Source organism: Ochotona princeps, chromosome 24 (genome assembly GCF_030435755.1).
Source record: "Ochotona princeps isolate mOchPri1 chromosome 24, mOchPri1.hap1, whole genome shotgun sequence".
In the NCBI taxonomy this organism is placed as follows: Eukaryota; Metazoa; Chordata; class Mammalia; order Lagomorpha; family Ochotonidae; genus Ochotona; species Ochotona princeps.
Genome location: NC_080855.1, coordinates 9348288 through 9374263, shown reverse-complemented (window position 1 = coordinate 9374263; position 25976 = coordinate 9348288). Strand labels below are relative to the sequence as shown.

Genomic DNA, 25976 nt, shown 5'->3' with positions numbered 1-25976 from the left:
CAGAAGACAATAACTGCATCCACTTTCAAAATTGATTTTGCCATTTTTCCACAGACACACCCCCCAAGCATCCTTTTCCCTTACTCAGAATGCTCTGGGAACACATCTGTGGGTAAGGAATTTCTGACAGTTACAAGTAAAAGACAGCAAGCAGCACAACTTATTCCCTGCACAGTCCACCTTGATTCCATTTGGGAATCATTACAACACCACATTTCTGAACAATGACAAGTCATTGATGCTTCACGAATCTACACGTTTTACACACACACATACACACACACACACGCATTAGGGTCTCCATTTGGTGAATTTCTTTACATTGAGGACACAGGACAAGCCTCCCTTTATTGGTGGAGCTTCTGGTGTCTAAGAAGGCTTGACCGCCTGCTGAAGTTCCTCTTGCACACGCTACAGGAATAAGGCTGCTCACCTGTGTGGGTTCTCCGGTGCTTAATGAGGTGGGAATTTTGACTAAATTTTTTTCCACATTCATGACAAGTAAAGGGCTTCTCTCCAGTATGAGTTCGTTGGTGTGTGTGTAGATTTGTATTTTGACTGAAGCTTTTCCCACACCATGAGCACTTATATGGTTTTATTCCTTGGTGTGTTGTTAAGTGCTTATTAAGATCAGAACTCCATCTAAACCTCTTTTCACACTGCTGACATTTGTAAGGCTTTTCCTCAGTGTGGATCCTTTGGTGCTTAATAAGATCAGAGCTAACTTTGAAGCTTTTCCCACATTCCTGGCATTTAAAAGGCTTCTCTCCAGCACGGTTTTTCTTGTGAAGATCCATAAGCTTCAGTAGTTCTTGTTTCCAGGTGGAGCGTTTCTTTCTCTTCTTCACTGGAAATTCTCGCTGACACTTCCCCACGCTCTGTGCATCACCATGATTTTCTTTGCCTGTTATTTTCTGGACAACTTTCTCTCTGGCCTTTGTGGATGCCATGTTTCCTGGAGATGGTATTTCTAAGTCTGAAAGACCTGGAGGCTGACAATTCTCAGTGTCATTTCTGAGTTTCAATCCTTTTGGAATAAGCAAGAAATAAGTAAATAAATAAATAAATAAAAACAATTTTTTTAAAAAATCAGCTATCTGTATTCCAGAACAAGAAACTACAGAAACAGAAAAATTCAGTAATAACTAAAACACACACACCACCCCACACCTCAAATCTTAAAATGTTAAGCCCTTGCAAACATTTGCAAAAAGACATAAATACCTCCTCTCCTCATGAGGTCTTTATCTGTAGGAGACTCCCCAAGACTTCGCTGGAACTCCAGGGCTCCTTGAACCCAGGGCTCTTCCCCATGCTCTAAACAAGAGATCACTTTCGGTTTAGGAAGCACAAATAAGGCTGTGAAATGGAAACAACGATGTCAAAGACTCACAACTAATATCAAATTCATTCATCAATTCCAGACTGTGTCAGCAAGAGTCAAGGACAGGTTTGTTTTTTGTTTGCTTGTTTGTTTTTTTAAGATTGATTCATTTTTATTGGAAAGGCAAATTTACAGAGAGAAGGAGAGAAAAATCTTCCATCTGCTGGTTCACTCCCCAAGTGGCCACAACATCCGGAGCTGAGCTGATTAAAAGCCAAGAGCTTCTGGGTCTCCCAAGAGGGTGCGGGGTCCCAAGGCTTTGGTTCATCCTCTACTGCTTCACCAGCCCATAAGCAGGGAGCTGGATGGGAATGGAACAGCCATGACATGAAACACCACCAATATGGGAACCCAGCATTTGCAAAGTAAGGATTTAGTCAACTGATCCATTGTGCCGGGCCCAAGGACAGCCTCAATAGTGCATTTATGGATTGTTATGAAAAACAGAGACTAAGAAACAAACCTGAGGTAGATCAATGGCAAGGAGCCAGGGAATGGGAACACAGTGCACACTCCTCCTCTCCTGCCATAAAGAACATCATGTTTGACCCAGAGGGAACCAAGTTCTGAAGGTTGCAGGGAATTTCAGCTGCTCTTTAAGAGGATTCAAGATGGTTCAGGCCAGGTGTAAAGGTGCCAGGGTAAAAGACAGTGCATCAAGCACCACACACTCAAGCCACTGCTATCACATTACACTCAGCCTGCTTAGTTCTCCTTGATTTAGCCTAGGCCCGGCAGGAGGACAGATCTATACAACCGGGCGGACAAAACAAATCAAAACCACTTGGTGTACCTTTTCCAAACAGAAATTACTAAGAATGAAATGCATTCATTGAATAATTATTTATTGAGTGAGTATAGTGTGCCAGTCACTACACTATCAGGTGAGGATACACTGATTAAGAATACAAAGCTCCCTGATTTAATGATGCTTACATTCTAATAAATAACACCAAGAAGTGATAAATGTTTTCAAAAAACTTAAAGAATGAGAGAAAGCATTTAAAAAATTAGGTTTCATGGGAGAGCACTGTGGTACAGTAGACCAACCTGCTGTTGACTCAAGTCCTGACTACTCCACTTCCATTGTGGGTCCCCACTAATACGCCTGGGAGAGCAGCAGATGGCCCAGAAGTTTTCTATTTACCTTTCAAATCAGTAATTAAATCTCAACAGACCAAATATGAAGGAGCTGGAATTGTGGCAAGACAGGTTTCAATGCTGTCATCCTATATCAGAGTGCCAATTATGTCCCGGCTACTTTACTTCTTCTAATTTAGCTTTCTGCTAATGCATCTGGGAAACCAGTAGAAGATGGTCCGAGAGCTTTGATCCCTGCTTCCCACACAAGGGAGCAGGATAGAGTTCCTGGCTCCTGGCTCTGATCTGACCCAGCACTGGCTGTTGCAATCATACGGGGAGTTAACCTGGATGGAACATTTCTCTCTCTGTCTCCCTACCCACTCTTCACCTTCCCCCCCCAAAAAAAAACTTCAAAAAAATCAAACACACACACACACACACACACACCAGGAAGCAAGCAAGCTACAGAAGTTGACATGGCTCAGGATGACACCAGTTTAGACAAGAATGAGAAGTGAGCGACACACTGACACATGATTGGACTCAGAATATAAAGTGAAAATGAAGCTAAGAATTGCATCAGTGGGGGTGGGGTAGGGGTGACGCCTTGATATAGCAGGTTAAATCTAAGCCAATAGGGCTCGTATGCCATATGACCTCTGGTTCAAGTCCTGGCTGCTCTACTTCCCATCCAGCTCCGTTTGTGGCCTAGGAAACCAGTGGAAGACAAGACCAAAGCCTTGGGACCCTATACCCACGAGGAAGATCTGGAAGAAGCTCCTGGTTCCTGGTTTCGGATAGGTTCAGCTCTGACTATTGAGATCATCTGGGGGAGTAAACCAGCAGATGGATGATCTCTCTTTTTCTGTAATTTTGCCTTTCAAATAATTTTTAAAATAATAATAATTTCAAAAAAAAGAGGATTTGTGGGGTATGGCAGCAAAACCAGAGTAAAAGATGACAAGTCAAGTTTTTGCCCTGAGAAATGGGTAACAGTGGTGTTCTACAACAAGATTTAAAGAAATGAAGAGCAGATTTGAGAAACAAGAAAAGGATCAAAAAGTTTGTTCAAGGTAAGAAGTGAGTTTATACATTGGGTAAGAGCTCACCAGGTAATCTGGAAGCATCTTTCCCCTCCTTCATGTCATCCAGAGAACCATCAGCTCACAGAAGAAGGGACGCTCTCTTAAGGGGTTATGTCCAGGAAGGTGAGAACAGAACAGATGACTCAACTTGTACATAAAGGGCAGGGAGAATCTTTACCTACAGAGATGACAGCCTCATAGTTCTCCTGCATTACATCAACGTAAAGGGCCTTCTGAGTGGGTTCCAATAACTCCCATTCTTCCTGGGAAAAATACACGGCTACTTCTTCAAAACTGAAGCTCTAGAGAAGAGAATGACTCTGGCTCAGTACTTACCACTACAGCAGCAGCCTGACCACCTGGATACAAAGTGAAGGAATTAACAGTATATGATTTTTCTTTAATGTGACAATGCAAAAAGGGAGGAGCCAGGGGTTCCTGTTTGCTAGTTTTATTTGTCCAGGAGAGAACATCTGGATGATACACCTCAGGACATCTGCTGGGGAAGCTGGGTAGTGGGGATAGGTAGATGAAGCCAAGCTTGAGCAGCCCTAAGGAGCTAAAAGCACAGCTCACCTGGGACTCTGGCAAGATGTGCTTGGGCGCCACTGTCCAGTGTTTGGTGTTTGTCTGCTCAGGAAAGACTAGAATCTGTTGAGCAGGCACAGCTGTGGGTGGAAAAGAGCCAGAGGAGATGTCTCGTTGCCATCTACAAATAGCCCCGAGCTCATTTCTAAAACACAGAAGACCCTACTCTTTCAACAGCGACAAGACACCTTTACAAGCGTTTATGTGGCAATAGAGTGGTCTTCTTTTCCATTCTAAATCAAAATGAAGCATCTATCAGCTCCCAGAAGTCAGTATCTTAGGTGATAATCTTTGGTATGCATAAATTCATAAAAATATACCTGTTCTTTTTCCCTGAGGTGACATAAATAGATTGAATTGCATAAGACATAGAGATGTTTGAAAAGCAAGTGAGCAAGGAACTTAATGGGCCAAACAAAGCGAACAAAAGAATAACAGAAATGTTTTTGGTTAAGGTCAATCATGGCAAGATCAGTGTTTCTTAAGAGGACACGCAAAGACTTAATGGCAGGAAATGTGAACCGAGATGGGTGCCAATCAATTCATGAAGGGCTCTAGGCCCTGAATATAAATAAGAATCCATGCAGTGCTTTTAAAATGGGGAAACATAATGATTTCATCAAGGTTTTAGAAGATCATTTTGACTGCCATGTAGGAAACAGACTGGTAGGCAAAAGCAGAAGTAGGAGGCATCATTAGAGAACCAACAATCGCATCCGACTGGCTCAGACCAGGATGTTAGCAGTGCAAGACGCTGAGGCTCAATTGCACCCAAGCAATATTCTGACAGTAGAGTTGAGAGGACTAGTGATACACTGGTTGTAAGGCGTGATGGAGCTATCACAGCGAAGGATAACCCCAAGTTATCCAGCCTGAAATATTGGGTAAATGGTGCTGCCCTTTACCAAAAGGGGAAAGACATGAGAACAAATTTGCAGGAAGTAGGAGGAAGGGATAAAGAATTTTCGGACTCAGAAAAGAGGATGTGCAGTGGGCAAAAGCTTACCAGGTAATCTGGAAGCATCTTTCCCCTCCTTCATGTCATCCAGAGAACCATCAGCTCACAGAAGAAGGGACGCTCTCTTAAGGGGTTATGTCCAGGAAGGTGAGAACAGAACAAATGACTCAACTTGTACATAAAGGACAGGGAGAATCTTTACCTACAGAGATGACAGCCTCATAGTTCTCCTGCATTACATCAACGTAAAGGGCCTTCTGAGTGGGTTCCAATAACTCCCATTCTTCCTGGGAAAAATACACGACCACTTCTTCAAAACATAAGCTCTAGAGAAGAGAATGACTCTGGCTCAGTACTTACCACTACAGCAGCAGCCTGACCACCTGGATACAAAGTGAAGGAATTAACAGTATATGACCACACTCATAGGCTGCATATCAATGCTTCAATGAATGGGAGACCACAAGCAAAACAAGGGTCCCTTCAGGTCCTACTGAGCTGGACACTTCCTGCTGCCTGTCGTTGTCACAGTACAATGTGTTATGTATCTGTGGAGATGCTGCCCTGTCAGATGTACAGAAGCACAACTACACACAGTTCATGACATTTGATCATGAAAATGACTTCACTGATTCATTGCATTCATTATGTCATTGATATTTCTGAATTTTTAATTTAAAATATTGTTAGAGCATATATTCTTTTTGCTAAGAAAAATTTATTCTAAGACAGTGTCATATTAATCAATAGCAACCTTGTCTATCTATTGCTTACCGTGTTTCTTGATTTTTATCTAAAGACTTCATCAAGTTTTTGATCTCTAGCAACTAAATTTGGCTTAGTGCACTCTACAACATTTGCACAATGAAAAACCACTCAGCGATGTGCTTCTCGGGACACATCTCTATCACTAAGCCCCACATGAATGTATTTTTAAAAATGAGGAGACAAAGAAAACAATAGATTAGCAATCATCTTAGGCGGTGCTCATCTTCCCAGAGAAGATGATCTGCAGCTCATTACCTGAGTCCCCCTGGGCACTAGGAGTCACAGGCAGCAGAGGAAGGCGACTAAGCGCAGCTCACCTGGGACTCCGGCACGACAAGCTCGGGCGCTACTGGCCAGTCTTTAGTGTTTGTCTGCTCGGCAAAGGCTAGCATCTGCTGAGCAGGCACAGCTGTGGGTGGAAAAGGGCCAGAGGAGACGTCTCATTTCTGTGAACCTTTTGAGCTCTTTTCTAATACAGAAATCCCCAGCGAGTCAGTACGGCTGTGTCACCTCTACAAGTCTCGTGTGTGGTACCAGAAGTGGCCTTTCCACAATGAATAACCAAGTATCTACCAGCTCCAGACCCACTTCCCCATTGCCACAGTTGGCTGTTCCTGTCTCTTGAGAAAAAAAAAAAATCTTTTATTCTCATCACAGCTTAGGAGCAGCTGGCATTGTGACACCGCACTTCAAGCCACCATTTGTAACGCCAGTACCCATATGGGTGCCAGTTCGTGCCTAGGCTGCTCCACTTCTGATCTAGCTCCCTGCTAACGTCCTGAAAAGCAGTGAAAAATGGCCCAGGTATGTGGGCTCCTGCCACTATTGTAGGAGACGCCAAAGCACCTGGTGCCTAGGTCTTGCCAGGCCATGCCCTTAGGACATTTGGTGAGTACCATAACAGATGAAGCTCTTACTGGTTTTTTCTTTTAAGATTTATTTATTTCTATTACAAAGTCTGATATACAGAGAGGAGGACAGAAAGACAGGGAAGATCTTCCATCCGATGATTCACTCCCCAAGTGGTCACAATGGTCAGAGTTGAGCTGATCTGAATCCAGAAGCCAGGAGCTTGTTCCAGGTCTCTCACACAGGTGCAGGGTCCCAATGCATTGGGCCGTCCTCGACTGCTTTCCCAGGCCACAAGCAGGGAGCTGGATAAGAAGTGGAGCTGCCGGGATTAGAACCAGCACCCATATGGGATCCCGGCATGTTCAAGGCGAGGACTTTAGCTGCTAGGCCACGCCGCCAGGCCCGAAGCTCTTGCTTTTTATTCTCCTGGTACACAACTGTCTTCATATTCTGAATAAAACCCTCCCCCATTTTTTACTCTTTTTTCTTGTGCAGAGGTACTTAGTGTCCAAAACACTCCATCTGCTAAACACCATTCAGCTGCAAAACTTGTCTTACCGCTGGTGGATCAGGAGCAGGAGCCTGCGGAGGAACACTGCACGTGCAGCCACCGGCTCCGGGCAGCACGCCTCTGCCTCCTCTGGACAGTGCTGCTTCTGCAGGTCTGGGATGTACTGGGGCCTCACACCCAGCACAGTGCCAGGACAGCACATCATTTTCTTTTTTCTTTTTTAAGATTTATTTATTTTTATTGCAAAGTCAGATATACAGAGAGGAGGAGAGACAGAAATATCTTCCGTCTGATGGTTCACTGCCCAAGTGACAGCAACAGTCGGTGCTGTGCCGATCCAAAGCCAGGAACCAGGAGCTCTTCCGGGTCTCCCATGCGGGTGCAGGGTCCCAAGGCTTTGGCCGTCCTCGACTGCTTTCCCAGGCCACACTGAGGGAGCTGGATAAGAAGTGGAGCTGGGCCTGGCGGCGTGGCCTAGTGGCTAAAGTCCTCACCTTGGAAGCCCCGGGATCCCATATGGGCGCAGGTTCTGATCCCGGCAGCTCCACTTCCCATCCAGCTCCCTGCTTGTGGCCTGGGAAGGCAGTCGAGGACGGCCCAATGCATTGGGACCCTGCACCCGTGTGGGCGACCCGGAGGAGGTTCCTGGTTCCCGGCTTCGGATCGGCGCGCACCGGCCTGTTGCGGCTCACTTGGGGAGTGAATCATCGGACAGAAGATCTTCCTCTCTGTCTCTCCTCCTCTGTGTATATCTGACTGTAATAAAATGAATTAAAAAAAAAAAAAAGTGGAGCTGCTGGGATTAGAACCGTCACCCATATGGAATCCTGGCGCGTTCAAGGTGAAGCCTCTAGCCGCTGGGCCACCACACTGGGCGCAATCATTTTTTTTTAAACACCTATTTCTAATGCAATTCCTTCTGTATTTCATATGGACAGTGTGGCTGCAAGCCTTCTTGCCTCCTTCCCTTTCTCTCGAGTTTCCTAACAAGCACCAGGTTCTGTGATGAGCGGCTTCTATCCTCTAGACAACAGCATCTTCACCCATGGCTGCTACCTTCTCCCACTACTGGGGGACAGCCTGCCTGCTATCAGGCTGTGCAGCTCCCGAGAGCTGGGTACCTGGAGAACACCTATAATATCCTGGCTGAAAAAATTACTATCGCAGATCTCAGGAGAAGGAAGTTTTCACATAGCTCCTTACCTCTCTCAAAAACAGGTTCAGTTTCTTTCTCAGCAATCCTGCACAGCTGTTCTTGTTGACGCTGGTATGGATTCCAAGTTTCTCCATCCAGGGACTTGCTCACAGGTTGAGTCTCGGATACCTCTGACTGCAAGGCTGAGACTTCAGCTGTTTCTCCCAAGGGTGCTGCCGCCTCTCCCAGCTCACCGACTGCAGCCTAGAAATGATTCCGTCCTCATTACTTCTGAGCCGACAGGTGGAGACAAAGGGAGACACGGTATGCAGCCCAGACTAGGAAGTGTGGCACACTGCACACAGTGACTAAAGAATTTGAACAAATTGGCCCACTAATGTCCCACAAAGAACTCTCCACCAATCTGGAGAAATTGAAAGGCAAAAGGCTGTAGCTGCTGACCCTCCAACACAGCATGCAATCCAGCTCAGGACACCAGGGGAGCAGGGGGCGGGGGTGCAGGCCGCCTAGGCTCATGCCACTCTGTCAGCCTTTCTCTTAAATCCCTGCCTTAGCGCTTTTATATCTGCTAACCTTCCCTAAAAATTAAGGAACTGAATAAAAAAGGTTTCCTGTTAGTCAGATCTCCATAGCCAAAGGTTTTCGGGAAAATGGGGACACAGCAGGAGTAGGGGGAAAAAAATAAAAAGAAGAGGACAAATGGCTTCCCGGGAGGCCTGGAGCCAGAAGGCAAGCTATCATCCCCCAGGCTCCCGGACAAAAGGCCCCTCTCCCAGCACCCCCACAGCTCCCTCTTTCCAGACCTCCCCGCTCTCCACTTTCTCCCCAGGCTTCCCTGGTCGCTTGTCTTTCCTTCCTTTGGTCTCCAGGTGCTCTCCCTTTCCGGGAGCCACCTCCCACCCCCATCCCCAATTTTTATTGCCCTTATTTTTGCTTCTAAGATTTTGAATGTTGGTCAAGGCAGACTTGGCCCATCACCCCCATTTATCCTGGCTCCAAAAAGTAAACACACAAAAACAAACAACTCTCTTTAAGGCCAATCTCTGCCAGGATCCTAGAAACCTACAGAGTGACTTCAGCTGTGGGCCCATGAGTTCAGTCTCCCCTCAGCTGTCCTCCAGGACAAGAACACAGTGCCATGAGTCACCTCATTTAGCAATGAACTACCCCACCTCCGCGTCTCCACCCTCATCCTGCCAGCTGCCCAGGGCAGGAGAGTGTCCTCTCACCGTGCTCCTCGCCTTTCCAGCCTCTCTCTGCAAGTGTTCCAGCAGGACCACAGCCTCCTCGAGGCCTTGCAGGTGGTGCTTCTGCATCTGGGTCTGCATCTCTCTGGGTAGGATGGTCAACAGCTGCTCTAACACCAGCAGTTCCAAGATCTGCTCCTTGGAGTGGACCTCTGGCCTGAGCCACAGACGGCATAATTCCTGAAGTCTGCTGACGGCCTCACGGGGTCCAGCTGCTTCCTGATAGTGGAAGTTCCGGAAGTGCCAGCAAGAACTCTCAGGCCTGAGACTGTGTTTCTGTGGAGATGAGTCTTCCCTCTGACTGGAGCTCTCGGTCCCAGGCCCCCTAGTCTTCCACAGAGCTCTGATGACAGGATCAAGGTGCTCAGCCACCTTCACTTCTACCACCATCATTCTGCTCTAACAGTCTGGCTCTGTGTCCAGAAACTGATGTCACTTTTGATAATCGAAGCCGGTCTGGTCAGCTACAAAACTCAATGAAAGGATCTTTTTCCTAAGAGCACTGAGGACAGAGAAAAGGTATATCAATAATAAACTCACATGAACCGTATTCTTGTATTTATTTATGTAGATTTATTTTTATTGGAAAGGCAGATTTACAGAAAGTAGGAGAGTCAGAGAAAGATCTTAAATTTGCTGACTCACTCCCCAATGGCCACAACAGCTAGAGCTGAGCTGATTCAGAGCTAGGAGCCAGGAGCTTCTTCCAGGTCTCCCACACGGGTACAGGGTCCCAAAGCTTTGGGCCATCCTCTACTGCTTTCCCAGGCCACAAGCAGGAAGCTGGATGGGAAATGGAGCAGCTGGGACACGAACCAGCGCTTATATGGGATGCTGGCACTTGAAAGTGGAGGATTAGCCAATCTTGTATTTATTGTGAGAGAAAAATTTTTTTAAAAACTCCTTCCCTCTAAAAATCAACTGTCAGTTGTGCCACAGGGGGGTAAGCCACTGCTTATGACAACAAAACCCTGTTTCAGAGTGTCAGGTCAAACCCAGCTACTCCACTTAAAATCTAGTGCCGTGCTAATACACCTGGGAAGCAGAGGGCAATGACTGAAGCACTGAGCTCCTGTTCCTCCATGTGGAGAACCCAAAAGAAATCCCTGATTTTTTACTTCAGCCTAGCCCAGGCACTGGCAGAATGAATCAACAGATCTCAGATCTTTCTGTCACTTTACCTTTCAAATAAATCAGTCTTTTAAAAAAATCAGTTGGGGGGCTGGCATGGTGGCTTAGGATGTTAATTCCCCATCTGCAGTGATGCAACCCCATATAGGCACCAGTTCTAGTCCCAGCTGCTCCACTTCTAATCTAGCTCCCTGCTTGTGGGCTGGGAAAGCAGTGGAGGACGGCTCAAGCTCTTGGGACCCTGCATTCACATGGAAGACCTAGCTCCCAGTTTAAGACTAGCTCCTCTGTCTGTTGGAGCCAATGAGCAGTGACTCAGCAGATGGACGTGTATCTGTTCCTCTGTCTCTCTGTAATTCTAACTTTCAAGTAAAAAATAAATATTTTTAAAAAAGATTTATTTATTTTTATTGCAAAGTCAGATATACAGAGAGGAGAGACAGAGAGGAAGATCTTCCGTCCAAAGGTTCACTTCCCAAGTGACAGCAACGGCCGGTGCTGTGCCAATCCAAAGCCAGGAGCCAGAAACTTCCTCCAGGTCTCCCACACAGGTGCAGGGTCCCAAGGCTTTGGGCCGTCCTCGACTGCTTTCCCAGGCCACAAGCAGGGAGCTGGATGGGAAGTGGAGCTGCCAAGATTAGAACTGGCGCCCATATGGGATCCCGGCGCGTTCAAGGCCAGGACTTTAGCATCTAGGCCATCACACTGGGCCCAAAAATAAGTATTTTTTAAAATTAATTACTAGGGGAGACATTTGTCACAGCAGTTTGTCACCACTTTGAAATCTGGTACCAACTTGAAGTCCCACATTCCAAATTGGAGTCCCAAGTTCTGAGTCTCAAGCTCAGCTCCCAACTTCCTGTTCACATACACCCTAGGAGACAGCAAGCGATGGCTCAAGTAACTGAGTTTCTGTAGTCACATGGGAGCCCCAGACTGAGTTCCTGGTGCCCAACTTTGGCCTGGATGCAGGCTTTGATTTTGGCAAAAGGAGTGGAGGGGCTTATAGCAGTAGAAGGAAAATCTCTGCCCTCTGCCTTTCAAAAACAATGAAAATAAAAAAGATTTTAACAAATCAACTGCCATGGGCCTGGCGCGGTGGCCTAGTGGCTGAACGCGCCAGGATCCCATATGGGTGCCGGTTCTAATCCCGGCAGCTCCACTTCCCATCCAGCTCCCTGCTTGTGGCCTGGGAAAGCAGTCGAGGACGGCCCAAAGCCTTGGGACCCTGCACCTGTGTGGGAGACCTGGACGAAACTCCTGGCTCCTGGCTTTGGATCAGCTCAACTCTGACCATTGTGGTCGCTTGGGAAGTGAATCATCGGATGGAAGATCTTCCTTTTTGTCTCTCCTCCTCTCTGTATATCTGACTTTGCAATAAAAAAGCAAGTATATATGAAAAAAGAAAAAAATCAACTGCCAGGCACTTTGTCTCTCTCTTGTATTACTCATTTTAACTATAACAGGTAAGAGCAGGCAAGTGCTAGTCAATGACCTAACCTTGAAAACAAAGACCCAGGAGCCAGTACTGTGCTACAACAGGCTAAGCCACACCTGCGAAGCTGGCATACTGCTTTGTGTTCCAGCTGGTCCACTTTAGATCCAACTGTCCACTGATGTGCCTGGGAAAGCAGCAGATGATAGTGTAAGTACTTACACCCTTTACCACACATACAGGAAAACCGGAAGGAGTTCCAAGGCCCCTGGCTTTTGTCTGGCCCAGCCCTGGCCACTGCAGTCATTTGGAGAAACAACCATGGAAGCATTCTATCTTTGTGTCTTGATCTTTAAAGTAAAAATAAATACAACTAAAAATTTGGGGGTTAGCGCAATGGCTGAACTGGCTAATCCTCTACCTTCAAGTGCCAGTATCCTGTATGGTTCGTGTCCCCACTACTGCACTTCCTATGCAGCTCCCTGCTTGTGGCCTGGCAAAGCAGCAGCAGATGGCTTGCACTCATGTGGGAGACCAGGAAGAACCTGCTGGCTTCGGATTGGCTCAGCTCCAGCTGTTGCAGCCATCGGGGAACGAACCAGCAGATGGGAAGTCTTCCTCTGAGTTTCTCCAACTTCCTGTAAATCTGCCTTTCCAATAAATAAATCCTTTTTTTAAAATCTACAACAAGCTGGTTAGAAGAGAAAATTTCAACCACACGGGAATTTCAGGATTACCTAAAGACATAACCGGTATGCTTACTATCTCATCTCCACTGCAAAGAAAATCTAGGAAGCAAGGATTAGGAGGACATGCCAAATTGCCTTAAATTTTCACAGACTGGGCACAGCATGATGGCTCAATTAGCCATTCCTCCACCTTCAAGGGCCAGCATCCTATATAGGCATAGGTTCAAGTCCCAGTTGCTCCAAATCTCGTCCAGCTCACTGCTTGTGGCCTCGCAAAGCAGTAGAGGCTGACCCAAAGCCGTGGGTCCCTGGACAAGGCTGCCCTTGTGCACTGAGGTTCACCTGCGACAGGCACGCTGATGGCAGAGCACGCCAGCAGTCTCTAAGCACTTGAGCTTCTGCTGTGGCTCTGAATGTACCTGCGAATGGGGTAAAAGATGGAGTCCAGCCAGTCCACTGGGTCCACAGATTCCTGCCAGTTCCCAGAAACCCCGAAGCTGCTGGCCACGAATAACAACTGCAGCTGGTTCGAATCACGGCGGCCCCACTTCGATCCAGCTCCCGGTTACCTCGCTGAGGTCTTTTTCCCGCCTCCTCGGGCTCCACCGCAGCCGCCCAGAGAAGCGCGGCCCTCCAGCCGCAGCACCGCGGCCGCACAGCGCCGAGGGGCGTGAAGCCGGGCGCACCGCGGCTGCCCGGCGACGCCTCCCGGTCCCGGGCCCTGCCCGGAGACCCCTCCTGCCACCCGGTCCGAGGCCCGGGCGCCCGCGCGCTCGCGGCCGGAAGCGGAAGTGGCGTGGGCCCGAGGATTCCGCGCCGCCCGGATGCGGTGCCCGGCCCCGCACCTGAGGAGATCTGCGCCCAGAACCCCTGGCACGGGGGTCACCATGTGGTGTCCCCGCGCCCCACGCCGTGCTTGCGCTTGGCCGGGCAGCGGTGCCCGACGGGGTGGCGGCCGCTGGCGCCCGGCCCGGACAGACGCCCCTGGGCTGCCCAGGCTCGCAGGCCCGCAGCGAGGGCCCCTGAGGGGTGTGCACCGTTTCCTCACGATTTTCTTTCGCCGTGAGATGAGGTTTAACCTATGAAACAGGGCCTGCTTGTATTTCTGATGGGAAAATAGAGGGCCCGTCTGGAACGGGAGGCTCTGCGGCTGCTCCGCGGCCCGCTGGGAACGTGCCTTCCTGGCTCGCAGGCTCCAGGGCAGCCTCCTGGCCAAGGCATCCGGTTGCCAGTGATCTAATTATCACCCTCCAGCAGTTGAGGAATTATTGAGTCAACCACTTGCAGCCACTGTGAGAGTAAGACATCGTTGCCCTCAAGTAGTCTGGCCAAAGAATTGAGGTATTTCATGAATATCAATACCACAAGTTTGCTTAATAATAATATTAATATGAGGCCCCACGCAACGGTCTAATGGCTAACTCCTCACCTTGCACACCTGGGATCCCTTATGGGCGCCAGTTTGTGTCCCAGCTGCTCCACTTCCCATTCACCTCCCTGCTTGCGGGCTGGGGAAGCAGTGGAGGACACCCAATGCATTAGGACCCTGCATCCACTTGGGAGACCCAGAAGAGGCTCCTGGCTCCTGGCTTCAGATAGGCTCAGCTCCGGCCATTGTGGCTACTGGTGGAGTGAACCACAGGATGGAACATCTTTCTCTCTCCATAAAACTGACTTTCCAGTAAAAATAAATAAATGAATCTTTTAAAAGTTACGAAACAATTATAAAAAGAAATTGGAGAGATTTGTCATAGCAGCCAAGCAGAGCAAAGGGTGAAACCAAACGTGAGCTGGAAAGACAAGAGATGAGAGTGTCATTTTTCGCTATGTTGTGCTACACATTGAAAAAGTGTTTAAAAACTTCAGTAAAAAAGCCTCTACCAGAAATGCAGCATCTGGGTATTTATTCATAATTTAAGTAAAGTTAATTTAGGAACAAATTTTCCTTTCATTTTTTCCATAGGAATTGTAAATGTAATTTGCTCTTTAAGTCCTTTAAAAAATATTATTATTGTGGTAAATGGCATCCTTTTTTGTGTGTGTACATATACCTAATTATTCCTGATATTTTTACCTTGTACATTAATTCAGTAGCTCTTTTTTACATATTGTTTCCAGAACACACAGAAAAATAATATTGCCACTAGGCACTCTTTTTACTTTGAATTTAAGCAGTTTTATGCTTCCTTGATTTTGTCTGCAGTCTGCTTGGAGACCTATAAGATCAAACAACTTCATTTTTACCATTTGTTCAGGATGACAGCAAGCTGGGCTTTGGGTGAGGTGAGGACAGAACTATCCCTGGCTTAATGACTTGCCTCCTTTGAGAAATGGTTCAAGCTCGAGGTGGAATGCACTGTGGAAAAAATTGAGGGAGCAATCAGACAAAGACAATGCACAGCTCTCTATTCTGTTTTGGGTTTCTGCATGAAACACCTTTGGTCTTTCTCAATAATAAACTCCCAGAAGGAATGACAGTCACACTTATTCTCAAGAAATATTCGGATTCTATACTGTTCCTTGTACTAGACCAATGGATGAACACAGGCCAGAGTTAGTGCAGATGATGCCCAGGGAAGCCCTCAGCTCCTCCTGGCTGCTTCACCCAGACCCTCAAAAGCAATCTTGCTGCAGGGCTGCAGGGCAGACCCAGTTCCTCATTTATTGTTCAACACAAACCTCCAGATTTAAGTAAGGCACCAATTGGTAAATTCTTCTCCTTCCCCTTTCTTCCTGGAGTAGGGTCTAGTTGTTTGCCAAGTTCTGAATTTCTGAATGAATCATTTGGGGACATACAAGGTATCCCTGAGATCAATTACTAGCATTAACATTAACTGGAAGAATTCTCAGAATTTTTTGTGGTCTGAACCATTTCATCAACTACTTTGTCACTGTTGAATTCACCAGGTTATTCACAATGCCCGCTCACTGTGCACCAAATAAGACTTAGCCACTTTTGGGCCCGGCAGCATGGCCTAGCAGCTAAAGTCCTCTCCTTGAACGCGCCAGGATCCCATATGGGCGCCAGTTCTAATCCTGGCAGCTCCACTTCCCATCCAGCTCCCTGCTTGTGGCCTGGGAAAGCAGTCGAGGACGGCCCAAAGCCTTGGGACCCTGCACCTGTGTGGGAGACCCGGCTTCGGATTGGCACAGCACTGGCCATTGCTGTCACTTGGGCAGTGAATTGGATGGAAGATCTTCCTCTCTGTCTCTCCTCTCTGTATATCTGACTTTGCAATAAAAATAAATAAATCTTAAAAAAAAAAAAAAAGGCTTAGCCACTCTTGTGAAAATGATCACAAGGAAATACCAGCCTCTTTTATTTTTATTTGAAAGGCAGATTTTATATAGACAGATCTTCATCTGCTGGTTCACTCCCCAAATGGCCCCAATGGTCACAGCTGAGCCTATCTGGAGTTAGGAGCTTCTTTGGGGTCTCTCATGTGGGCGCAGGGCCAAGGACTTGACAAATCTTCCACTGTTTTTCCAGGTCCGTCGCAGGGAGCTGCATTAGTAGTGGACCATGTGGGACTCACCTAGGGATGTCAGCACTGATGATCAGCTTGTTACGCCGCTGTGCCAGCCTCTTTTCAAGAATGGAAGTCATGGGCCCAGCTCTGTAGCCTAGTGGCTAGGGTACTTGCCTTGAATGTGCCAGGATCCCATATGGGCCCGGGTTCTAACCCCAACGACCCTGCTTCCCATCCAGCTCCCTGCTTATGGCCTGGGAAAGCAATTGAGGACAGCCCAAAGTCCTGGGACCCTGCACCTGCGTGGGAGACCCAGAGGAGGCTCCTGGTTCCTGGCTTCGGAATGGCACAGCTCCAGCCGTAGCAGCTGCTTGGGGAGTGAACCATTGGATGGAGGATCTTCCTCTCTGTTTCTCCTCCTCTCTGTATATCTGCCTTTCCAATAAAAATAAATTAATCTTTTTAAAAAGTACAAAGCTTATGTCTTAAAACAGTGGAGAGTCTGCTCACTCCACAAGCTGTTACCTGTGTCCGTGGTAAACTCCTCTTAGCAAGGTGCTGAACTTCAGACTGTGCTGTTCAGACACCCTAACTCTTTCTGAATATTTATCAGTCCCTAACCACCTGTGGCATGTCCTCTGGCCTATTACTTTAAGTTGAACTGTACAGGCCCTTTTCACATTGCCAAATGTGGTACTGATTCTGCCCCAAAGCCTTCCTCAGAGTATTTTGTGTCTCTCTGCTAGTGTGTGCCTGTGGTTTTGTCAGTCTACATCTCCCGAGTCTCCTTTGTACCCAACATGGACTTATGGGGTCACTCTTTATATCAGTCACCCTTTGACATAAAAGGCCGCTAAAACCTGTTGTGCTTTCTTTCATAGCTTCAGGGTAAAACTATCAATGTAAAAAGAAATTACGTCTTATCCAAACAGGAATGTAAGAAGTGCTAGCAGTCATCCCACTGTGATCTCAGGGGAGTCTGGCAGCTCTACTGCTGAACATGACTACGCAGGAAGATGTTCCAAAGCCTGCTCCCCACACTTTCCACCAGTACAGTATCATACTGACCCCATGCCACATACGTACATGCCAGGCTTAGTACTACACGCAGTATTTTATGTGACATAGCTCATTAAAAGGCTGAGAATAGGCAGCTGGCATTGTGGTATGGCAGGCAATGCTACCACCTATAATGCCAGCGTCCCACATAAGTGTGGCTTTCTGTCCTAGCTGCTTTACTTCTGATCCAACTTCCCTGCAAGGAAAACCAGAAGATGGCCCAAGTGTTTGGGCCCCTCCCACCCACATAGGAGACTGGCTCCTGGCTTCATCCTGGATGTTCTGACTGTTGTGGACATTGGGGAATGAACCAGCAAACAGAAGATATTTATCTTTTGTTCTCTCTCTATATATATATATATATATTCAAATACATTTCCAAAGTAAAATAAAAATATAAATAAATAGAATCATGGTCGAGACCAGCTCTGCCCAGTTTGCTGAAGGGGAAGCCACACTGGGGATTGGGAGAAAGATCCCACTAGAAGACCTTTTCAGTTCCCAACATAATTTCCTGGTACGTCAGGGTAGGGAGAAGTTGGGCAGGTGCAGGGGAGATCCTCACTGTTCCAGCTTCAAACTGCAGTTCTCCAAGTAAGACCACCACATGGACCATGTTAGAGAATCCGCCAAGGGGGATAATCGGGGGGCGGGGGGGAAACCTGGGATGGCAGTTAACCTGGGGCTTCACCTAGGTTGAAATTTAGTTCACTTAAGTTACTTACTATTTAGCGTCCAGCAGAAATATCCACTTCACCCCTCCACCCAATACATGGCATCAGTCGCCATATCGGCTCTGCCTGCTCCACTCGCTCTCGGCCCTGCCTCCATCACTGATGATCCCAAACTCATCTCTCCTGCGAATTCACTGTCCCTGTGAATAAGGTAAATAAGAAAAGCATTTTTTTAAATGGCTATATGAACTAAAGGGGGAAAAAGTCACCCTAACCTGAGGCAAGCTTGAGAAGGCAAGGGAAGCAGGCCATACCCAGGGTTCATTTCGCCACCTGAGCCCAGTGTTTGCCTGTTAGCAACGCACTGCTTGATCTTCCCCAGCACACTGCTCCAGGTCTGTAACCAGATGAATTTTCCCGGCATCAGACTACTACTCTTAGAACATTTCTGGTAGTCTCCTTCCCTTTCCCGATTCCTCATAATAATTTTGCTGTTGCCTACAACTCAGTTGTCAGTACCATCTTAGACTGCTTGTCAATCAGAAAGAAAACCAGAAGAGACAGCTCTCTCAACAACTACACAAGAACATTTTAACCAAAGCCAAAAAATTTTTTTAAAGATTTTCTCATTTTTATTGGAAAGTTGGATATTCAGAGAGGAAGTTCTTCTGTCCACTAATTCATTCCCCAAGTGGCCGCAAAGCCTCGAGTTGAGCTGATCTGAAGCCAGAAGCCTCTTCTGGGTCTCCCACGCAGGTGCAGGGTCCCAAGGCTTTGGGCTGTCCTCAACTGCTTTCCCAGGCCACAAGCAGGGAGCTAAATGGGAAAGTGGGGCTGCCAAGATACAAACCAGCACCCATATGGGATCCTTGCGCATGCAAGAAGAGGACTTTAACCACTAGGCTATGCGCTGGGCCCAGCAAAAATATTTTTACTGCTATAAATCACAGACAGAAAAAATACTTTTCAGAGACCCTAACTCAACATCACCCCGAGTTTCCCTTTGGCTTTTTCTGTTATCACAGCCCCAGCCAGCCATCATCCTGCCTCAGCCCAGCTATTGCCACCTTTGTCAGAGCATTCCTCACCAATCTAGCAGATCTACAAAGAGAAGCAGGTACTGTGAGCAAGGTAGATGAGAGGCAGATTAGCCACAGGGAGCAAATCAGTGAAACTTCACACACATCCTTGTTTCCTGGAGATGTTTATTTACCACTCAAACATTTTCTACAAGGAAGGACACAATCACTAATTTTCCTAGGAGCCCCATTTCCAGTTTCCCAGGGAATTCACCTTTCAGAGAACACTGCCCAGGAGTAAGGCTCCAAAGCTCTGTTGATCACTTGTGACAAAGGTGGGGGAGCGAATCTTTGCCAAGGGGAGAGGAATCAGACCGCAAACTCCACTACCAATTTCTCGAAAGACCTGCAAGTCCCATAGGTCCCTGATTGTCTGAGGTAACATCTACATGTGTGGTGTGCTTGTGGGCCCTTCCGGGGTGTGGTGGCTGACCTATGCAGCCCAGGGCCTCTGGGAACATTGCAACTCACAAGCAGTCTCCTGCTGAGCTCCAGGAGACCTGGCCCCTCACTGGCTTCCCAGTCCCCAGGGGCCCAAATACTCCTACTCAATGTCCCAAATCAGAAAATAGTAACAGAAAGATGTGTTTCCACAGCTTTTGGGATAAACATCAGACACAATAAGGTAGGTACCCAAATCACATCTTGGCGAAATACACCAGGAGAGGCAGCACACTTGGGACAGGACACACACAGCGACCTCTGCTTTGAGCAGGTTCCCTCAGACTTCTGTCTTTAGCAGCGCAGACAGAGCTGCTTCAGTTCCACGCCAATCCTTTGCATGCTCTGTGCCCCTCTCACACTACACTCCCCATTTATGTTAATCACCTGAAAAATGCAGAAGTGCATGTTTGGGTGGCTGAGCAAGGAATCCCAGCTTTAGACAACAGGCCCTTCTGAACATGCCACCGAATCTGGGGCAAAGAGAAACACCTCTCTATCCTAGCCGGTGTGAGTCCTCTGATGACTCATGAGGCGTGAACTCCGAGAGAAGCTCTCTCCACATTCAGAACATTTATAGGGTCTTTCTCCTGTGTGGGTTCTCAGATGACGAATCCGGTTGGAACTGTGAGAGAAGCTGTCTCCACATTCGTGACAGGTGTAGGGCTTCTCTCCTGTGTGAATTCTCTGGTGCCTGATTAGGTTAGACCTGTGAGAGAAGTTTTCCCCACAAAGGGTACATTTGTATGGTTTCTCTCCTGTGTGTGTCCTCTGATGTCTTGTGAGGTGCATACCCTGCCGGAAGCTTTTCCCACAGGTTAAACATTCAAACAGTTTCTTCTCTGCCTTGGGGGTCCCATGGTCCGTAAGAAAAGGGGTGCTATCATTCCTGGCTTCCCCACACTCGGTGAAGGGGTAAAGTCTGTCTCTCTCATGAGTTCTTTCATGAATCACAAGGTGTGAACTCCTGGAGAAACTTTTCCCACACTCAGGACACTTATAGGGTCTCTCTCCTGTATGAATTCTCTGGTGCCGAAGGAGGTTAGAGCTATGCGCAAAGATTTCCCCACACTCAGGACACTTGTATGGCTTTTCCCCGGTGTGTGTTCTCTGGTGCCTGTGGAGGTTGGAGTTGCACGAGAAGCTTTTTCCACAGATGTTACACTGATAAGGTTTCTCACCTGTGTGGGTACGCTGATGGCGGGTCAAGTGAGTATTCTGACTAAAGCATTTGCCACATTCGAGGCACTTATGGGCCTCCTCCCCCAGGTGTGCCCACTGCAGGGACAGGAAGTGAGGGTTCCCAGCATAGACTTCACCACAGTCCACACCCACACATAGTCTTTCTGCGGCATGAATTCGCTGGTGCCTAATTAGGTTCGAGTTGTTGGAGAAGTTCTTCCCACACAAGGGACACAAATGGAGCTTCTTTGGCTGTGCTTCCTTGGATCGCCCCAGGTCTCTGTAACTTGTGGCTCCCACCAACGTTTGTTCCGCTGTGGCCTCTGAGGGAGGCTCCCAGCGCCAATCTGCCCTGCCATGAGGTCTTCCTTGCTCAGGACTCCAGGGCACCTCACTTCTGGCCTGGCCTGGTAGCAGCACCTGAGTGTGTGTGTTCTCAGGGGAATTAAACTGAGTACTTTCTTCTGGCTTCTCAAATTTCTCCTCCCCTGCAGCCAAAGAGAAACCAAAGTCGTACATTGTTTTGACACTGCAGAAAATAAAGAATGAACTGCCAAGGCATGTCGGGTCAGAATCCCAGAAGGGCTAGTTCTGCCTCAGTTTCCCATCCTCCCTTGAGGTAAGATGCTCCAGAGGCCTCCAGGTGAGGCACAGGGGCATCTTTCAAGACTTAGAGCTCAAACAGTCTTGGAATTCTCTCCTTGGTGTGTCCATGGCCCTTGCTACTAAGCCTCTAACTTCTACCCTGCACAATGGGTAGGGTGGAGCCAGGCTGAGAACAGTATGAGGCAAGTGGTCCCCAAAGAGCAAGCCTCCTTGCGGCCTGCAGCCTGTGCCTCGCCTGCCTCGCTGGACAGCACAGGCAGTAGCCACACAGGATTCACAGGCCTCACTGGCACAGGTGGAGGGCTGGCCCTGCACCCACTCTCAAATGCCTCTCTCTCAGCCTCAGAGGCCCTGCAGGGCCTGCTCAGCTGAGTGCCTTACCTGGAGCTGGGCTTCGGCAGCCCAGGGCCTCCTTGCAAGCCTGGATGCCGGGGTCCTGTGGCTTTCTTCCCTGGTCCACCTGGGTGCCTAGGGCTTCCTGACTGGGAATGTGTGACTCTGTTCATAAGGAAAGAAATAGATTTCTGTGTCACCACTTTCCTATACCAAGCAAGGAAAACAAAGAGAGTCTTGTCCCACGTCGGCAGTGCAAAGGTACGGAATGCTCAGGAAGTCTAGCAATATTTCTTGGAAATCCATGTACACTATTAGCAGTTGTGTCAAATGAGTCTGTGGTTGGCATTCTCGTTACACAAACCTGACAGAGGAAAACAGAGTGCAGTGTGACTTTCCACAAGTGTGTGCCTCAGCCTACGCTACTGCGTGCATTTAACCACAATGTACAGCCGGCTCTCTGTCATGTTTTCACTTTCTCCCACTTTCATTATGAGAATGTTCATACTAAAGGCTGAGAGCTATTCAAAAAAATTTTGTCTTTATACACCCACTGTTCAAACTCAATTATCTATTTTGTCATTTTTTTAAATACTTTTTTTATTGGAAAGTCAGATGTACAGAGAGAAGGAGAGGAAAATCTGTTGAGAGGAAGATCTTCTGTCCGATAATTCACTCCCCAAGTGGCCTCAACAGCTAAAGCTGAGCTGATCCAAAGCCAGGAACCAGGAGCTTCTTCTGGGTCTCCCACACGGGTGCAGGGTCACAAGGTTTTGTGCCATCCTCGACTGCTTTCCCAGGCCACAAGCACAAGCTGGATGGGAAGCGGGGCCTCTGGGATATGAATTGGCACCCATATAGGATCCCAGTGCCTGTAAGGCGAGGACTTTAGCCATCAGGCTATCACGCCAGGCCCCAGCCCCAGTTTGTCATATTTTACAGGCATCATTTTTAATCTCTGCATAATACTTCAACAAATAGATGCTTTCCAATGTATGTTTGCCCTATTCTGGGCAAAAAAATAGCATTTCAAAATTTCTACAAGGCTTTCCTGAATCCAACATCAAACTGACTATTCTTCTAAGACTACATGATCACCCTTTCTGAATGTCTATGGCTCTGACAACTGCTGAATTTGAAGGTTGGTGGCTACGCCCCTGAAAGTTTTCTTCTTATGGAATATACTGGAAATGCTAATAAAGCACAGGAAACAGAAGAGAGTTCAGAGAGGGTCATACAACTGCGAGGAAGGAAGAAAAGAGAGATCTAGGCATCCCAAGACTCGGAGCGCCTGCCACCAACGCTGGAGGCCCAGATGGAGCTCCTGACTCCTGCCTTTGGCATGGCCCAGGCCTTGCGCTTGCATCATCCAGGGAAAGAACCAGTCAACGGAAGACATATCTTTCTCTGTCTCTCTGCATTTCAAGCAAAAACACAGAAGAAAAGAATGAAAGAAAAAGAGAGAGAAGAGAAGGAGAACTCCTTACCCGGTAAGTTCACCACCTTACAACTCTCCTGCAGGTCCCTGGAAGAGGCGCTCTTACTAGGATCCCGATGTCCCCATTCCTCCGAGGACATGAACACTGCCACATTCTCTAAGCTCTCAGGCAACTGAAACAGCACAAGATCTCTTTTAGCCCAGAATGCAGCAAGAGCAATTCAAGCCAAGTCATGGTTAAAGGGACAAACCCCAGGGGTACCAAGGACACATATTTTGGGGAAGAGGGGTGCCAGGCTTACAAGTGAGTAGTGGAAAAGACACAGAAGGCAGGAGACACTTTCGGGGGAAAGTGGGCCCTCCAAGTGGCAGAAGGGCCCTACCCACCCAAGGGAAGGAAGAAGGGAGCTGGGAGAAGACAATGAGAACTTTCACATCACCTGGGGCCCAGTCACAGCCTTGTCTTCCAGGTTCCCTTCAGGAGGAAAGAGAGAAAGCCAGGGAGCAGATAATGCTGAAGGTGACAGAAATCACAATGAGAATGGCAATCCTAACTCTGGGCCACCCAATGGTTATTGCAGCACAGTGTCTCAGCGATGGCAACAGAGGTTAATACTGTGATACCCAAAGCCAGCACTCTTCCCAGCTGGCTGGCCAACACCCCTGACATTTGTCTGGCTCTGAATGTCTTCTGTTCTGCATACAAATGGGGCTTGATCAATATCTTCCCCTTCCCAATTCCCCCCAAAACCCCACACCACCACTTCTGGGTCTTGCACTCCAGCTCTAAGGACTTCAGCTTCACAAAGTCCTTCTCCTTGGCACCTGTGCTACACCCTTCCAGTGTCGGGGCAACCCCAAGCCCCTCCTCCCTCCCACTTTGCCCAAATAACTGTTCCTCACCCCTCTCCTTTACAGCCTGGGGGTCCCCTGTGGGGCTGGGACCTAGCAGCTCCTGCAGCCTGGGGCCAGGGCTTCGCTCAGTCTCCAGGGGCTCCAACTTGAAGCTCGGTGACTCTCGGGCTGTTTCCAGAGGCAAAGGCTCCTCCAAAAGTACTTCTGTTCCCCGCCCACGGTTTGTGACCTGGGAACCAACCCACATCACTTATCATCACAACAGGGCCAGAGGGAAGGGAACCAGTACAGGGTGCTGACCGCGAGCCTTCCGCTGAGAACCACAGCTCATCCCCTTGGACCCAGTGAGACGGAAGACGCTGACCCCACATGGGTCTGGGAAAACCCAGTGGGCTGCTCAGATCAAAGAGGGAAGGCTCACTCCCGGGGGCAGTTCTTCCAACACACCTCATTCTCTCTGGCTCTCCCCCATCTTTTCTAGACACTTTTATTGCTATTTGGCGACACTAGGGTGATCCTGAGGGACCTCAGTACCATGCTTTTCCCAAAGCTCAGGGATCTAGTTCTACAGAAAGCATTTTGATCCTAAATAACAGCTAAAGATTATGAATGATCACAATTTCGCTTTTTTTCTAACCCTCAAAGCAACTCTGGAAAGCATCCCGTTGTCCTTGTCTTACCAATGGGAACGCACCCAGAAAGATCAAGTACCTCGCCGAAATCACAAAGCACCAGAGGACTTAACCCTGGTGATTCAGAGAGGCACTGCCTCTGTGTGGAAACAGGGCCCCATTCCTACTCCCTCTGCTTATTTGGGACAAAATCTGGTGATGAGGATTCCAGAATTCACCACACAAAGGCCCATTCCAACGGTAAGACTCAGGGGAACCAGGTATATTTGTTCGGGGCTCTCACCGGGTGCCTCAGCCTCCCGAGCTCTCTCTGCATGTCCTCCACCAGGGTCACGGCTTCTTCGCCGCTCTCCGGGTGTAACTCCTGCACGCGGGCCTGGATCTCCCGGGGCAGGATGGTCAGGAACTGCTCGAGCACCAGCAGCTCCAGGATCTGCTCCTTGGTGCGCAGCTCCGGCCGCAGCCAGCCGTGGCACAGCTCCTGGAGCCGGCTGAGGGCTTCCCGGGGGCCGGCAGCCTCCTGGAAACGGAAGCCTCTGAAACGCAGGTGGGAGGCCTCTGGGCTGGGCGCCGGGTCAGCTGGGGGCAGCTCCTGGCTCCAGACGCAGTCCTCCTCCAGCTTCACGATCAGGAGCCCTTCCCGTTCCTGAGAGATCGGGTCCGACGCCATCGTCGGGACCCCGGGCAGCTGGGCCCTCTGGACTGGCTGTGCCCGCTCCGAAAGGTGCCGGGTCCGGCCGCAACCTAGGGTGGACAGCCTGGGCAGGAGCTGCTGGGCCAGGGGCTCCGAGTCCCGGCACAGGACCCCAGGCGCGGCAGCGGCGCGGCTAGGTCCGGCGCTTCGACCCCGGCGTGTCCCGGCGGCCGCCGCCCAACCCCTCGACCTGCCTTAGCCAGACCTTCCTGAGGTAAAACTCGAAGAATGAGCTCAACGAGTGCCGGACACTCTCCAGCCTCGGCCCTCAGGCCGGAAGTTCCTGCCTGTCTCCAAAAGCCAACAGACCCTCCTCCGGCCCAACTTCCGGGTAACTCCAGCACCCATTGGATCAGATCTCGCTACGGACTCACCGAGACCAATAAGAAGGGAAGACCTGCCGAAGGGGCGGGACGAGCAAGGGGCCAATTATAGGCGAGAAGCGGGGCCGTGAGGCGCGTACTGGAAGTCCTGGGATGGAACACTGTGAGGAGACGGACCGGGCCGCCGAGCCCCTAATGAGGCGCCGCTACAGAGAGGGAAGGAAGGAAGCTGTGGCCGGAGGATGACAAGGATCAGGAGTCCCCCACAAAAGGTTATTAAAATGACCGCCCTCAGTCCACTGC

The 25976-nt window shown here is 48.7% G+C and overlaps 2 protein-coding genes and 1 non-coding gene across 10 annotated transcripts; all 3 read right to left on the bottom strand.

Moving 5' to 3' along the window:
* Positions 1-276: 276 nt before the first annotated feature.
* On the bottom strand, positions 277-10041 carry ZNF75A (zinc finger protein 75A). Of its 5 annotated transcripts, XM_012927447.2 has the most exons (6): positions 9615-10041; positions 8433-8628; positions 4129-4220; positions 3731-3854; positions 1225-1359; positions 277-1027 (listed from the first exon to the last, which is right to left on the bottom strand). In XM_012927447.2, the coding sequence occupies exons 1-6, from the start codon at positions 10023-10025 to the stop codon at positions 348-350; spliced, it is 1638 nt and encodes a 545-aa protein (XP_012782901.2). In that variant the 5' UTR covers positions 10026-10041; the 3' UTR covers positions 277-347. The 5 variants fall into 5 exon arrangements, with proteins under 5 accessions (XP_012782901.2, XP_058536615.1, XP_058536617.1 ...); XM_058680632.1 differs by lacking the exons at positions 8433-8628; positions 9615-10041 and adding an exon at positions 5301-5645 and having other exon boundaries at positions 3731-4220; XM_058680634.1 differs by lacking the exons at positions 1225-1359; positions 8433-8628; positions 9615-10041 and adding an exon at positions 5301-5647 and having other exon boundaries at positions 3731-4220.
* LOC118757824 (small Cajal body-specific RNA 13) lies at positions 7204-7432 on the bottom strand. The gene has a single exon (XR_004995385.2). It is a non-coding gene; the product is annotated as a small Cajal body-specific RNA 13 (non-coding RNA).
* Positions 10042-19275: 9234 nt separating the features above from the next.
* LOC101536678 (zinc finger protein 263) lies at positions 19276-25844 on the bottom strand. Of its 4 annotated transcripts, none has more exons than XM_004586697.4 (6): positions 24940-25836; positions 24073-24253; positions 23610-23683; positions 23219-23342; positions 21780-21896; positions 19276-21280 (listed from the first exon to the last, which is right to left on the bottom strand). In XM_004586697.4, the coding sequence occupies exons 1-6, from the start codon at positions 25324-25326 to the stop codon at positions 20112-20114; spliced, it is 2052 nt and encodes a 683-aa protein (XP_004586754.2). In that variant the 5' UTR covers positions 25327-25836; the 3' UTR covers positions 19276-20111. The 4 variants fall into 4 exon arrangements, with proteins under 4 accessions (XP_004586754.2, XP_058536607.1, XP_058536608.1 ...); XM_058680624.1 differs by having other exon boundaries at positions 23610-23644; XM_058680625.1 differs by lacking the exons at positions 23610-23683; positions 24073-24253 and having other exon boundaries at positions 24940-25834.
* Between the last annotated feature and the right edge of the window lie 132 nt (positions 25845-25976).